The sequence below is a fragment of the Ambystoma mexicanum genome, chromosome 4p (assembly GCF_040938575.1).
Source record: "Ambystoma mexicanum isolate Mex_15411 chromosome 4p, UKY_AmexF1_1, whole genome shotgun sequence".
Taxonomy (NCBI): Eukaryota; Metazoa; Chordata; class Amphibia; order Caudata; family Ambystomatidae; genus Ambystoma; species Ambystoma mexicanum.
In genome coordinates, this window is record NC_090927.1 from 546,818,845 (window position 1) to 546,835,078 (window position 16,234).

Sequence of the window (16,234 nt, forward strand, 5' to 3'; positions counted from 1 at the left end):
TTTGGACATTGGCCACATTTTTGTATATAGTTTATTTTATTAGTTAGTGTTGTTAGATAGGTTTCATTTCTTTGGTTGGGACAATGGACCCTGGCTTGTTCGTCTGTACATAGTTCACTGTTGGATTTTATTTCACTTTCGCAATTTACCCATGGAGCAATGGCTTTCAATTATTATTTCCCATTGGATTTTCTTTTGTGGACAGTGACTTTGGACACCATTACTTTGGATTATGATTTTTGGTTTTGCTTTTTTTCACGGACATGCTTCTTTTCATTTCTGTACATTCCCATTTCTGTTTCTTTATTTTTTAATCTATTTATGTTTCCTTTAATACATATTTTTTTATTGAACTTCAATGTGTAGTATCATCTCATTGGTTTCATGCATATCATGATATGGGTTTTGAGATTCACTGACACCCATTGGGTGTATGTGAGGGAAATGTGTTTGTTTCGAAACTTGCAATTGGTGTGCTGTCATGTAATTGCCATTTCAGAGTGGGTGGATGCAATACTCAGGTGGGTGTTTTGCATTTGGAGGCTGACCATAGGGACCAGGGATCTAGATTGTGATGACATGTTGGCTGGGGAACATGAGTTGGGGCCTGCTGGCATGTGCCCCACAGTGCTGGGGGGTAGGGGTGGTGGGGAACATGAGTTGGACATGGGTGGGGGCCTGCTGGCAGGTGCCCCACAGTGCTGGGGGGTGGGGGTGGTGGGGAACATGAGTTGGACATGGGTGGGGGCCTGCTGGCAGGTGCCCCACAGTGCTGGGGGGTGGGGGTGGTTGGAGACATGGGTGGGGGCCTGGTGGAGGGTGCCCCTGCACTGCTGGGGGGTGGGGGTGGTGGGAGACATGGGTGGGGGCCTGGTGGAGGGTGCCCCTGCACTGCTGGGGGGTGGGGGTGGTGGGAGACATGGGTGGGGGCCTGGTGGAGGGTGCCCCTGCACTGCTGGGGGGGGTGGGGGTGGTGGGAGACATGGGTGGGGGCCTGCTGGCAGGTGCCCCACAGTGCTGGGGGGTGGGGGTGGTGGGGAACATGAGTTGGACATGGGTGGGGGCCTGCTGGCAGGTGCCCCACAGTGCTGGGGGGTGGGGGTGGTGGGAGACATGGGTGGGGGCCTGGTGGAGGGTGCCCCTGGTGGCTGGGGGTGCAGGGGGACATGCGTTGGTGGGCAGTAGTGCAAGTTGACATGTGGGTTGGCTGGGGGCATGGCCATGGTGGATGGGGTGCCTGCAGGACATGTGCAGGGTAGTGTGAGCCACCTGCAGGGGTCGTGGAGGTTGGAGAGGGAACACCTGGGAGGACCCACACGTGCAATTCACGTGTGGTGCTCCCCGCGCACCCCTGTAATACACGTACCCTGATGAAATCGCGTGTGAAACTTCCTGCGCACCCCGAAATACACGTAGCCTGGACAATCGCGTGTGTAACTTCCCGCGCACCCCCGAAATACACGTACCCCGCTCAATCGCGTGTGTAACTTCCCGCGCACCCCGAAATACACGTAGCCTGGACATTCGCGTGTTGAACTTCCTGCGCACCCCTGTAATACACGTACCCTGATGGAATCGCGTGTGATACTTTCCGCGCACCCCTGATATGCACGTACCCCGCTCAATCGCGTGTGTAACTTCCCGCGCACCCCCAAAATACACGTACCCCGCTCAATTGCGTGTGTAACTTCCCGCGCAACCCCGAAATACACGTACCCTGCTCAATCGCGTGTGTAACTTCCCGCGCAACCCCGAAATACACGTACCCCGCTCAATCACGTGTGTAACTTCATGCGCACCCCCGAAATACACATACCCCGCTCAATCGCGTGTGTAACTTCCCGCGCACCCCCGAAATACACGGCCCCCGCTCAATCGCGTGTGTAACTTCCCGCGCAACCCCGAAATACATGTACCCCGCTCAATCGCGTGTGTAACTTCCCGCGCACCCCCGAAATACACGTGCCCCCGCTCAATCGCGTGTGTAACTTCCCGCGCACCCCCGAAATACACGTACCCTGCTCAATCGCATGTGTAACTTCCTGCGCACCCCCGAAATACACGTGCCCCGCTCGCACAGGCCCAATTCCTGTATGTTGCCACTTTTGTAATGCGCAGGGACGCTACCGCCTGCCTTTGTGTGGCGGACGTGTTTCGGCTTGTGTGTGTCTTTGGCTGTGCGTGGCTTTGCCCTATTCGATTCCATGAATACGTGTGGTTCGAGTGCGTGTGGGCGTTCCGTCTGCTTCCCTGCAGTACATCCCCAGTTACGGCCTTATTTTCGCGCGTTGTTCCCCATTCCGCGCGTTACGCCCCGTGTTCTGCCCATTTTCTGGTGTATGCGCCGAGGTTGTGCACTTTCACTGTGCGCGTCGCGCACACCTTTCGGGATGTTGCAGTGACGTGTGCGCCATGCACGGGTTTGGCGCACATCCCGAGGAAAACACGCGCAGGGACTTCCATGAATCGCACGCGCTTGCGCCTGCTTGCGCCTGCTTGCGCAAAGATTTTCGGCGCACGTTTGTTCCATGAATCGGCCCCTAAGTCTTTTCCCAACCAGAGGTTTAGGCACTTCTCATGATGGGAGTCATTCATAATTATCGAACAGTCATATCTTTGTGTAAACGTTCCCGGACCATCAACTTATCTGAGGGTCGAAGCCAGATGTCGCACAGCATTTGCTTGATTTGAATACTTAAATTGTCTTCCCTTTCTTTGCCTCTGTTTCTTTCTTCTCTGTTTCTTCCCATCTTTCGTTGTTTCCCTCGTCATACCTTCACTGCATTTATTCCTTCCATCCTTCCTTCCGAAAGAAGGCAAGATGCATATGGATGGAAAGGGAAAGCCCAGCACAGGGTCCAGGTCAGGGGCTAGATCGGAAGGGTGGGCTACACTACTCCTCTGTCAGCTGTGACCACGTGGGGCGGGTGATTGAAGGCTTGCTTGTCTCTCATGTTTATTGAGCTCCGCCAAAGGAACGTATGAAAAATAAGATCAGCGAAACGAATCTATTCTGGGATATAGTTGAACGTTTGCCCCCTATTCAGTTTACTGACATACAAAAGATGTAGCAGCGCCCCGAAAGCTTTGTGATCCGGGGCAAGCAGGGGTGGACTGGCAAGCAAAAGTGGGCCTGGACATGTTTTTAAAAGTGGCCCAATATTACACCGTACAAGCAAAGCCCAACACCACTGAAGTAGGGTTCGGGCAGATCTCCACTAGAATATTTGGCAAAATGGATACACATGTGAATTGTAAAGCACATTTGCCCCTATAGAGGATTTAAGAAGTTAAACAATGAAACATACACGATTCTAACGTTTGTTAAGAGAGAGGAATAGCAAATAGAACGCTTTATTACAAATGCTTTACTTTGGAAAGATGTGGGGAATGAGGTTAGATGGAAGGAAGGTAGGGAGAGGTGCTTAGGAGACGGGCAAAAGGAGAAGACGACCATGGCACCCACACAGAAGAGGCCCATGCTTCAGCGACCCACCAGGAACTCTTGCGTTCGTTGTAAGCCAGGCCACTCCTAGGGCGGGCCTAGTGTCCAACAGACAGCAGTTTCTATGTTCATTTTTTACTTTTTGTAATTCAGGTGTACCTGGCATCAGGGTGGTCTTTCTATGTAGTGCTCATCACCTGAAAGCAGTTTGATACATACACGCGCATTGCATTATGTGTGAGGAAGGTTTTATCATTTAGAGTTTGGAAAATTGGCAATAGTTTTTGTCTCATTCTAGTTCTACTTTATAATAAAGTTGCCTGAAGAAAAGATGGACCTTCGTGTGTGTGAGTGTGTGTGTGTCTGTGTGTGTGTCTGTGTGTGTGTGTGTGTGTGTTGAAAATATTTTCACAGGAAATAACATATAAAGGGTAGCCGCCTTTATGTAACATGCTAATACATATGCGCCCCCTTTAATTACCAAAAGCTTCAGGGATAGGCACATTATCTCAGCCACAACATATAACGAAGAACAGAGAACTGAAGTCAGGCATTTTAGATCATTTGGTTTGTAAAAAGATGGGTGAATTTGACAATAGGTCATGGAAATATACAGGAAATGTAAAACCCTGTAATTTGCAAAAATCATTTAAACACATATGTTCGCCATTGCAGCTTCTCAGCAGTGAAAACAGATACATCATTCGCTCTGACGATATGCTCGAAACAGTTTATGGTGAGAAAGGAGAAATCATCAAAACAAAGGAACGCAGAATCTTCATGCTAAATGATGTACTGATGTGTGCTACAGTTAATGTGCGGTAAGTGGCTACGCTTGGCTTATAAAATGCACAAATGCTGTTATCCTTTGTATCCTAATGAATGTTTTCCTATGTGCGACCACAAAGAGTATAAAGCAATATCCATCTCTCCTGCACTTTTTTGCACCCACAAATAGTGTGTGAACATCTTATGTTGCACCCTCCATCTTGTGTGCACCCTCCATCACCACTTTCCGAAAGAGCCTGAAAACATACTGGTTTCACTGCACATCATGCAGCCTCTCCAACTCCCCTGCTACCACTTGCCCATCCTTGTCTTCCTATCTTATCAAACATTTTATAGCTTCTGTTTCACCTCCCACCTTATGAACCTTTTAATCATGCCCTCTGGGTAAGGCCAGCACTGAACAAAAATTCTAATGAAATAATGAAATGAATACATTACGAGTCCGGCGGTAACCGTGGCGGTGAAACCGCCTGGTTACCGCCGGACTCGTATTACCATTCCGCCTCCGTGACTCCCGGAATTACCAGGGCATTACAGCCCCGGTGTCCCGGGAGTCACGGAGGCGGAATGGTGTTAATCCCCATTCCCATTGAGTCCCATAGGACTCAATGGGGATGGGGATCATGGAAACACCGGCAGCATCTCGTGATGGTGCTGGTGTTTCCACGTCCGCCTGCAGGCGTGCGGTGTTAGACCCGCCAGGTCAGACCTGGCGGGAACGCCACCTCCCGCCTGCAGGACTCTGGATTGGGCGGTCCGGAATTAACAGTGGCGGCGGGTTTACCGCCACTGTTAATTCCGGACCGCCCGACCCGTAATGAGGCATATAGTCTTTGTGCATCTATAACCTCTGAGCTGAGGTGCGATGGACCGAAATTATGCCAGACCACAGCAGATTTCTCAAAATCTAAGCATTGAGAAAAGATCCTTTGATAAACGATAGGGATGTTATTATTTGTAGGGGATACACAGTCAACACTGTTGAGAAGTATGTTCCATTATTATATAGTGAAGAATATAAAGAGGAGATGTATTAATTATGCTGCATGGTATACATGTGTACATAAAGTTCTCGTGCTGCATAGCATAACATGAACATATTCACTCTCAGTTCCTTTAAGCTATTAATCACTGGTGTCATTTCACCAAACCCATGGTGATTATGATCACATCTTGACTCATAGTGTGCAGGACCAGGGAGTAAACACATAGTGGTGTCCAGGCTGATCTTTGAATCAAATTCATTGAATATTCCAGTTTTTCACATCAGTCTTCATTATGAAAAACGTTTCTTTTTTCATTAATGGCACCACAAGCTAATTGATATGGCTTGAACCCTGTTTTGACCTTTGTGGCTTATGAAAGTAGGTAAAGTCTTTTTGCTTCACTTCCCTTGCTCCAATCACTTATTTTGGGGGCACTTGTAATTCGTCATGATTACCACCAGTGCAGGGGACTCTGCCCCCGATGTGAGATTCATGCACTGTTTCACTGTAGGCCACTTCATGACCTTATAGTGAAGTGCTTTCTAACAATAATATTTTTGTTCCCTTTTTGATGTGCCTAGGATGGGCTGGTGGCAGAAGATTAAGATCTAAAAAAAAATCATTGTACTCACATGATGTTTATTTTATACTGTATAATGCCATTTTAAGAAGCATATACTGGAAATTGCACTGCCATGTGGTTTACACCCTGTGCTTTGGTCTTCTTGTTCTTTGGCCTTCCTGATTTCTCAGGTCATGAATTTTCATATACGTTGTGCACTTTATGGGCATCAATCTTGGATTCCCGGGCAAATTGAAAGTATGTGTTAACTGGTCCCACATGGGGAATGGGTGTGTCTTGTCCAAATTCCCCTTCCAGGCAGGGGATGTCTGTTGCTGAATAGATTTGAGGCAAGAGACTGTCCATAATTGGACTACCCTATTCAGTTTAAATGGTGCAGCAACTTCAATAATTTCAGGTCAATGCCTTCTAGGTGTTCCGACATCCCATTAGAGTAAATGCCAAGAATAACATCCACAATCTTTGCCCGGGATCAGTTTGAGCTCTCGTTGTTCCTCGGCCATTCCTAGGGAAAGAGTCAATAACGAGTCAAGTTTGGCAGTCATAGCATTTAATAGGGAAGTCAGGGGGGATTCTTTCTTTGTTTCTAGGAAGGATGGTTCCTTCAACAGCATCGTACTTTCATCTTCACTGTCAAAGTCCGATGACTCAGAAGAAGAAACCAGTCTTTGTAGGTCAGGGCTTGCAGATAGGTTTGTACCGATCATAATATCCTATTCCTCTGAGGCATTCAGCTGTGTCTCTGCACCGCCGGTTTCTCTGCCATCCCAGACACATATTAAGCAGCGAGTAGTCATTGTTAATAGTAGAAGACCCTATACATGATTTTCCCATTATAATTTCTGGGCTGCAGGGGGGAGGTTGTGGATCATTAGAACTACTTCCTCCAAAAACATCAGCCTTCACAGATGAGAAACCAGTAATCTTAGGTTGTGTTTCAGCAACGGGCTCCGTTTTTTTTTTTTTTTTTTCAGACAAGGCGGTCCTTTTGCAACATTTCTGACAGTTACAGGACTTCGATTGCGCTTTCCAATTCAACGAGTAGAGCTGTGCGGGGCATATTTTCGCAGTTTTACAGTCTTCATGTTTACTGTGCAGATTTTAACAATATGCACATTACTCACCGGCGTAGACAGGGTAACTGCGCACTTCGCTCCAATTGCAGTATTGGAGGGTTGGAAAATACAGCAAAATGCAGGTCCTCTGAAGTAAACTCAGCGTGGTAGCTGGAAACCTCCCCACACTGCCCACCGCTGAACACAATGAACACATCCGCGTACTTGGTGGCACTTCACGGTCTCGCAATAATTTTGTAAAGTTAAAGTGACAGCCTCCCAAATGGCTTCAACGCTGTGCTGCAGATCCACAGAAATAGTAACACACGTCTTTCCAGGTCAGTGCTCGAACACAATGAACACTTCCACGCACTTCGTCCTCTGATTAGGAAGCAAAGCATTTCCCAAACTGTTTCCTCTGTTATAGGAAGTTCAAATCGGTCTCTGAGTAAGCTTAGGGAGCACAGACATGAGTCTTGTGTCTCAAGTTCAAGTCTCTTAGCCAGGGACGTCATTTCACCAAAAAGCCAGGGGTAGCGGAAGTGACATCACACGACCCTTGACCTCTGATGACATCTCAGGAAGTGATGTAATTTGACCCCACCCTGAATTGATATCGCAGGAAGCGATGGAACACAACCTTTCACCCCTTGACAAAACAGGAAGTGGCATCACATAGCATTGTTCCTAAGTACACTACGAAAAATATGGTTACGATATCACTATAATGTGATGTACATTTCATACAAGAATGGATCGCCATATGTATCGTTAAGATCAGTGTGTATAGACCCATATTACCAAATTACTGTGAATGCAAGCAGACGTCCATGACTCATGATAATGATGTGTTATTATATAGCACTTACGCTTAAGCACTTTACATAGAAAAAATATACACCCAATATCACCCAACCTGTGTTGGTACTCATTTATCGACCTCAGAAGGATGAAAGGCTGAGTTGAGGTGTTTAAGAACAGACTAAATCAGTGACTCACCCCCCCTGAAGTGTGCCTTTAATGAGACTAGCAATTATTGTATAGAATTCCAGAAAGACACATTATTTGTTGTTCTTATTCTTTCTTATTTAGGGTCAGTGCTGAAAGTGTTAGACTTGTGTTAGACTTGTGGCACCCCTGTTCTTTTTGTTTTTTGTCTTCTTTTTTTTGAGGCCTGAACAAGAAAGCCAGCCACACCAGAAGTAAAGAGCCACATGGTGATGGCCAGAGCATAGGAGCTTGCATTACAAAAAAACAAACAAAAAAAACCAACCTTTTTTTTTAAAAGAAATGTAAAAAAATTGTATAGGGTTAACAAGGGAGACCACAGGGGTAGCAAGGGAGACCCCAGAAGTCTCACTCGCGACCTCTGGTGACCCCTAAATGATGTCCCTGCTCTTAGCGTCCAATAGGTGCTTTCAAGTCAGGCCTTGGGTAGATGCAGTTCCCTGAGGGTGGCGGGAGTGGTTTACAGCAAAGAATTAGCCATTTTCAATGCCATCAAAGCTTCCAAGTCAGACCTGGCTAGTTGCAGTTCCCTGAGGATGGCCGGAAAATGCATCTGAGCATGAACCAATTTGCAAGCTCGCACCTGAGATTCAAGTGCGCCCTTGCTCGATTCATCGATTTGAAATAGGCTGTCGATCGGCTTATAATTACCCCCTTGAATTACTGCTTTCACAGTGTCCCACAATATCCCAGTAGAAATCCCTTCTGTGTCTTTAAAAGTATTGCTTGATGGCCGTTGCTATGTCACCATGAAATGTGACATCCTGGAGCAATGGACCGTAAAGGCTCCACATGCGTGTGTTGGGCGGGTGTAGTTTGTCAACCCTCGGATGCATCGAGATCATACCGTGGTCCAAAAACAACCTGGGACTCATTTCAGAGTCAGAGATATAGGGAAATCAGCTAGATGAAATCAAGAGGAGGTAGATCTGGGAAAAACCTTTATGAACATGGGAATAGAAGGAGTACTCTCTGTCGGTCCCACAAGAAGCCTCCAGACGTCCACTAGTCCTAACTCCCTTAGGGCATTCATCAAGCCAGCGCGTTCCTAAATTCTGTAGCAGATGGGGGAGCGTCTTAACTGGTGAGGGATCTGGAATCAGATTGAAATCTCAGCCAATTATCAGTTTGCCCTCCACAAACGCCACAACGATGGGAAGTAGAGAATTCAGGAACCAGTGGAGTAACTTTGCTGAAAATGTTGGGAGGGACATGACATCTGAAGAAAAGGTGCCCCATACAAATGAATGGAGACAACATGGTGTGCCATGAAAGTTGGGGGGGACAAACACCCCTTTCCCCCCCTAAAATTACCCCCATGTCAGGAACACGTGTTGATTGTCATTTGGGAGGTACAAGGAAGTCCGAGTCATGGAATGACCCAGCAATGTGCCTTTTGCAAAGAGGAACAATCCACCAGGGTCCTTCAGGATGTCCTTTTTAACAAAGGGGGGGGGGGGGTCTTTTTCTATCAAGATTGCCACATCTCTCTTATTTACTGATTCAGATGCAAAATACTGCTTTGGAAATTACCTCCTTTTCAACCTAATTTCATGCTACGGAATCAGATTTGTTTCCTGAATCATAATCACATTAATACAGGATGTCTGGAGGCTGCGCGCAAAGACCTCCTCTTAACAGGAGAATTCAAACCGTTAAGTGTTGCTATATTCATTCTTTCCACCTCAGTCATGTGGACCAGGTTATCTGAGAGTCAGAACGGCAACGCCACCATAAAGGAGATACACTGCTCCACAGCTGTCTAGGTAACCCTTCTGCCCCATCCTGTCTATTCCAGCAAGAGTGAGAACCACAAGAAACTCCCAGGAAAAAACAACAAAATCAACCATGTTAGCGAGAATTCTCAGAAATGTGTTAATTCCCTCCACCTTAGAGACCTTCAGCAACTTTGCTGGATTTTGAAGACTTAATTTCTTTAACCTGGAGAGAGTGATACCTTTTTTCACACTCTCTCATGTATTTTAATGTGATTTTTTTTTAACTCTGTGTTTCTTTTGGTTATGGAAGCTGACAAACTCCATAGGCATCGCCTTTTACATTGGGTCACACAGCACCTTCAGTGCAGTAGCCCAGGGAAGTCTTTCATATTTCCCAAAGGTTTAAATACCTTCTCTTGGATAAACTACCACGAGCAGTAAAGTGAAATTGACTTTACTTACCATTGTAACTTTCTAGACCAAGCACACACTATCTTACAATAGGGTGCTGGAGGGGTTACCTAATATCCCCTTTGGCTAGCTTCTCATGTAACATTTTTATGTTACCCTTTCCTCACTGAATGGCTCGTGACAGTGGTTTCGTTTTAACTACTAAGGTGTGCATTTACTGTGGGCTGCATTTCTTTTTGGAAAGGTCCTTCTTCAGATTTACTCTGCGTGCCAAACCAGGTTTGGTCCCATTGTATGCTTTATCTTTGGCGGGATTCATGAGTGAAGCCTGCCTCTGGCTCCAGGGTGTCTGGGGTAGGCAGGAAGTGAGGGAGGTGCCCGAAACTCCCTGTGCCTATTCTCCTAGGGGACCAGAATGCACTCTGTGGTGATTGGCCGGCTGACTGTCCAGCAAGGACAGCCACCCTGCTGGGTGACTGACAGCGAGGCTGGCATGAATGGGAGAGAACTGTATAAAATGTGAGTCTTTTGGCTTGGAAGGCAAAGTCGACCACTGGACGCTGCAACTCCTGGCCCGTTGTTTTGCCCGGTGAAGCCCTGCTGCTGTGCTGAAACTCCAAATTTGTATCGACAGAGAAGCACCTGCAAGGACGACTTCTCCCCTTGAGTTGGTGGGACCAATCAACTACAAAGTAATCCACCTGGACATCTATCTCGGAGCTGGTTGAATTTCCACAGAGTTGCTGCTGGAAACTGTATAGCCAGGGAGAGGAACACAAGATTGTGTGTGTTGCTTTTAAGTTGACCAAGCGCTCCAGGAAGATCCTCCGGACTCGCTGGAAGCAGGACTGACTGAGCCTGAGCCCCCTCAACAGATTGTGGGACCCCAGAAGCAAGGAAAGTCCATCTCGACAGCCAGGAACCGCAGTGTTGCTATTTGCAATAGACGCGAGGAGCTGAAACGCTGAACAAACACTGAAAGCGAAGTTTGCCGGTTGCAAGTTTTGACCGTCCCAGTGCATTGCAGGAGCCCCCCAACCTCCTCCATCTTGTCCCCACAGTTGAGGCCCAGGAACAGTGAGACCTGCAGAGCTGCACATGAACAGGAGTCATCTGCTGCATCTTTTTCTTCATTTCAAAGGTACTGTACAAAGTCTGAGAGAACTTACGTCTTGCTGTAGAGTTGTTTGCATCTTCTACCACTCACAAGTCTAATCAGCTTGTGGCCCTACATTTGATTCTTCTTTTCATCAAAGACTCCTAAGAACTTGTGCAAAGACTTTTCCACTTAACTACAGAGGTGCTTCATCCTATATAAGACTTTTTCCCATTGACTTTGGCTTAGCCTATTGTACTGAATGACTCTTTCTGGGGGGATCCAAAAGTATTTGCCTGCTTAAGAATATTTGTGGTCTCTTGTATGGTCTAAATAATAATAATAATAACTTAATAAAGGCAACCAACAATAGACATAGGAGGAAAGCAGTTGGTTAGAACAATTGGCAGAATACTGGCCCCTACCTGGGCAACCTGTAAAATAAAGAGATATAACAAGCCCAGTCCATATATTGTTCTACAAGTCTTATTTCCTTCTATAATGTTTCAACCCCCCCCAATGTACCTGGTGGAGCAGAGTTCTTCAAAGAGGCGTTGATGGATCCTTTTTGAGTGACTCCCTTTAAAGCAGGAGCCACGGATCGTCGAGATGCATTGAAGAAGGAGAACTTGGCGTTGACAAAAAGTTCGAGGGTCTCAAGACCATGGCGTCGATCAAGGCGGTGCTCATCGATGACGTCCTGCGTGGATGAGGTGTGCGGGGCACCTCGGCGTTGGATAGTTCAGGACCGCAAAGAGTTTCTGAAGAACTGTGGCCCGACAAGGGCGTTGAGTCATCAAAGTCTTTTTGGTCTTTGGGTGGCGGGAAACCCGCCGGTGGATTCTCCTCAGCATGTTGGCGTCCTCGACTTTCTCCTCGGCGGGATAAAGCGGTCAACAGTGCGGACAAGGGAGTCCTTCGATTCAACAGTCTTAGGCAAAAGAGCGGGCGGCTCCGGTCGTCGGTGGCACGGCGTCAAGTGGTCCCCTCTTCTGGGCAACACCGCTTCGATGGGCCTCCAGCGGTTACGGTGATGCTCCGAACCCTGGTCGACGGCAATGGCCTTCGACGGCATCGATGTCCGGGTGCTTCACTTCGTTCTCCTCGGCAGTCCCCGTCTCTGGTCAGCAGCCTTTCGGGGGTCTGATTTCCAGGGAGCTTCGGCGAAGGTCGACGGTGCTCGATGGTCCCTCGGAGCACGAGAAGAGTGCACCTAGCCAGGTCCTCTCTCGGATCAGTCCTCGACAAACTCGACAGCTTTCGGATCGGGTCGAAGCAAATGCAGCAGCAGTTCTTCTTCCAGCTGGGCATCGAGGATAAGCAGTTCCAGTTACTCTTCGAGTATAGACTCAGCTTCTGAACAATTTCCATTGGTGAGAGGTCCCCAGACATACTATTATGCTTCTCATCCACACTGCTGTGTCACACTTAGCAGCCAATCATACAGAAGGGCATTCAGGCAGTCAGTCAGCCAATCAGGCATACAGTGCATTCAGGCCATACTCCATACTCCTCCCTCTCAGACACTCACAACCAGGAATGTGTATTGGGACAAGTACCCAGCCATTCATTCATACCAGTTTTGGGGCAGGGCTGTCTCAGTCTTTGTCTCTCATACCAGAAACCAGACACCCACAACATACAGTCACTGGGAAGGCACCAGCTAGTCTGGCCTGGACTTCCCAACAACACCATGTATGGAACTTCCACCCAACAGCCAGTCAGGGGGAAGAGACAGAGCCAGGGCTTCCCAGGACTTTGAGAAAACAAGGTAACAGGCAATAGAAAGCAAGAGGCCACAGGGGCCATCTTCTTTCCTATCAGGAAGCAACTGATTCCAATGGCAGGGCCTGGGTATCCCAAAATGGAGGCTACTCAGAACACCTGTCAAATTCAGCATGGAGCTGTCACCAGCCCATACCCTGCTCTGTGGGCCACACACAGGTGCCCAAAAACATACACTAGGGGCACAGGGTTGCACCCCCACCCATGGGTGCCATAAGGGTATCCCATGGGTCTCTACACCAAACCAAAAACAGGAAGAGCTGCACTGCCAGGATTCCCACATGGACTCCTGGGCAGAAAACAATACAGAACACAAATGAAAAGGACTACAGGACAAGGACAGGGAGGCCCTGTCCCTCCAATGCATTTCCAGCATCACACACTGTCACCCTTGTATTTGGCCACGGCAGGAGACCAGTGAGATGATCGCCCATCCCTGGCCGCTGCCTGGTCCAAGGTCGCAAGGTCAAGGGGCCACAGGAAACTGGGCAGCACTAGGGCCTCTTTTCAGGGTTGTCACAGTCTAGCTTCATGACAGAACAAATGTTATGTGCTGCATGGCCACTCTTATTTGTCTGGTCTGATTCCTCCTGTCTCACTGATGATATGTCTGTATGGCGGTTTTGTTTCTGGCTAGTTCAGGGGCCTGTTATTGATCAAGGGACCCACTCCACTTTTTTTTATCCTCCTCACTCTCCCCATTCGGATGCTGCTTGATATCCAAGTTGTTTTATTTTGTTGACTGCCTGTCTTTCATTCCTTGGGGTGCACGTGGTTAGGAGTGTGCCTTTCCCCACACTGCCCCATGGCCCATTTGGCATTAGGTGGGATTTGCGACTTTGGGATTGGGTTTGGTTTATGGGCCGGGATATATGGGTTTGGTTTTGGGATTGTTTTGATAAGTTTGCGGTTGGGGTTTGTTAGGAAATGTTTGTATGCAGTACCCTCTGGCAACACTACAAACAACTCTGACTACAGGTATAGGAAATCAAACCTTTGGTATAAGCTTGTACTACACAGTTTTGGTAGCGTGTTGAGCAGCCAGGCTTATCTCAAGAGGGGTCAATGTGAGCTGTAGTGGAGTTACACAGAGATTTACAGTTACAAGTATTCAAATAAACTCTTACACTCAAGGTTTCTTGAATAAACAATTAGTAATTTATCAGTCAGTCAGAATAAGCCTTCTTCAGAAGGAAGCAATATAACAGTAACACTCAAATACACTTCATGAAATACACACTCTTAATATCTCTAAATCAGTAGATACCCTTTTGGGATGGCCCACTGACACTACCTACACCCTGAGGTGACTTCATTTGCTAGAGTGCTGGGGACATTAATATATCACTGTTGCATTTAGAATCAGATAGTAATAAGTCAAAGGGAAAGATTGACAAGCCGGTCAAGTGGCACAGCGAGTAGAGCGCTCGCTTTGACATCCGTGCAGAGCCTGCTAAAGTAGGTTCAAATCCCGGCATGGCCAAACCCAGCCTTTCATCCTTCTGAGGTCGATAAATGCGCACCACACACTGTGGGTAATAATAAGCAGCGCTCAGATACCTGAGGGTTCGTAGCGCTATTCGTAGCGCTATATAAATGCGAAATTATTATCATTATTATTATTATTATTATTTAGAAGAGACCACAAATATTCTGTGTGACATTTGACCAAGAGTATAGTTGATGGACTTTAATGAAATCTGATAATAATTGTGGTACCACTTTAGAACTGTATATATTTACCATTGTTGATTTTCTGAGCACAAAGTGAGTTATTGTGATAGTGTACATTACCTTGAATATTAATTATATAAAGACTGTGTTTTCAGTAATACAGTGTGTGGACATTCCTTTGTGGGGGTTTGGGGACTACACTGTACTTAAAAACCAGCCTGCATCACCTCCTGAGAAGCTAGGCCTTGATTGCTCATCCATTGCTACCTTATAGAGAATCTTGGCTGGGTTCCTATGTGCCTCTCCTCTACCATATAGAGAGCAGGAGTACAGACACCCCCCTCCAGTCTTTACACAGGGTCCTTGAAGAATGTATTGCTTCGATAAGAATATAATCTATGCAGAAATTGGTCCTATGCGGTGGTGAGAGAAATATGTACGCTTTGACAGAAGGTTAGAAGTATCGCCATGTATCAATTAAGTGTACCTCTTCTAACAAGTCCTTCAGGCAACCTTTGTGGGGGATGTATGGCGGCTCTACATCCGGGCACTGCAACCACCAATCCACTGAGTGATCCACTATCATGTTGAAATCTCCTCCACATATTAGTAGTCCTTCCACCCATTTCTCCATGAAGTTTAAGACTGATCTGCAGATGGAAAATTGTTGTTGAATGGGGGCGTATACTGAAACAAGTGTGACCATGGTGTGACCGATTGAAACTTTTACCGCCACATATCTAGCTTCCTCATGCCTAAAGGTGTTAGTGATCATGCCTAAAGGTGTTAGTGATAGTGAGACCTAAGGAGGCTTTGTACAAGATGCCTACACTTCCTTTCTTAACCGAGTTAGAGGCCCAGATAACACCGCCCAGGTGTTTTTCTTTGAGCAGTAGTTCTTCCCCCTGTTTAAATTTGTTTTCCTTTACAAATAAAACATCCAACTTTGCAAGTTTGTACTCTCTTGTTTATAGAAAGCGTTTCAGGGGGAGTTAAGTCCTTTGACATGTAATGTGCCGCATTTAGCCAGATTGTTAACCGACATCTCTATTTGGAGATATGCTCTTGACGGTTGCAAACCCTGAGGACCAATAATCCAATGTGCCATGAGACGTATTGCATGAACAAAACGCACATTCCAGAAAGTAGACCTTCTTGCAAATTTGCTAGTGCCGTTTCCTGAACTGCTTACAACCCTTAATACCCCATTTACCCCCCAAAAAAAGAAAAAAGTCAACCAAAACATCATTGCAAACCAAAAACGGAGAGAGACGCCCTAAAAAAAGCTAGGGACGCTCAATTCTGCAATGGTGATTTTGGGCGATTTTAATCTGTGGAAGGGACATGTTAAGGATAGTAAGGCTATTGATCTTGAAAAATCTTTTAACAGCCATCATATAACTATCCGCAACAATTAACCTACACATATAAAAGGACACATTTTGGACTTGGTGGGAAGTGGAAACATCTTGATTGACAGCGTGATTACTACACCATGTTTTTGGTCAGATAATTTTTCCATCTGTTTCCAGCTGACACTTCCAATCACCCCCCACCCCCACCCAGGAAGCACGAACCGATGCATAAAGTGCATAGTAGGAGTATGAAGGCTGTTACCTCACCTGTCCTTTCAGCATGTTTGGAGGCCATAAAGAACAAAACTAAGAATTCAGATAGCCCGGAT

The 16,234-nt window shown here is 46.8% G+C and overlaps 1 protein-coding gene across 2 annotated transcripts in view; it reads left to right on the plus strand.

Annotated features, from left to right (window-relative positions):
- The window catches only part of ARHGEF10 (Rho guanine nucleotide exchange factor 10), a 1,326,864-nt gene that overhangs the window by 665,431 nt on the left and 645,199 nt on the right, over positions 1 to 16,234 (plus strand). For both annotated transcript variants that reach the window (XM_069606090.1, XM_069606091.1), the window contains exon 17: positions 4,121 to 4,266. In XM_069606090.1, coding sequence (XP_069462191.1) covers positions 4,121 to 4,266 — 146 coding nt within the window. The remainder of the gene's footprint in view (positions 1 to 4,120; positions 4,267 to 16,234) is intronic.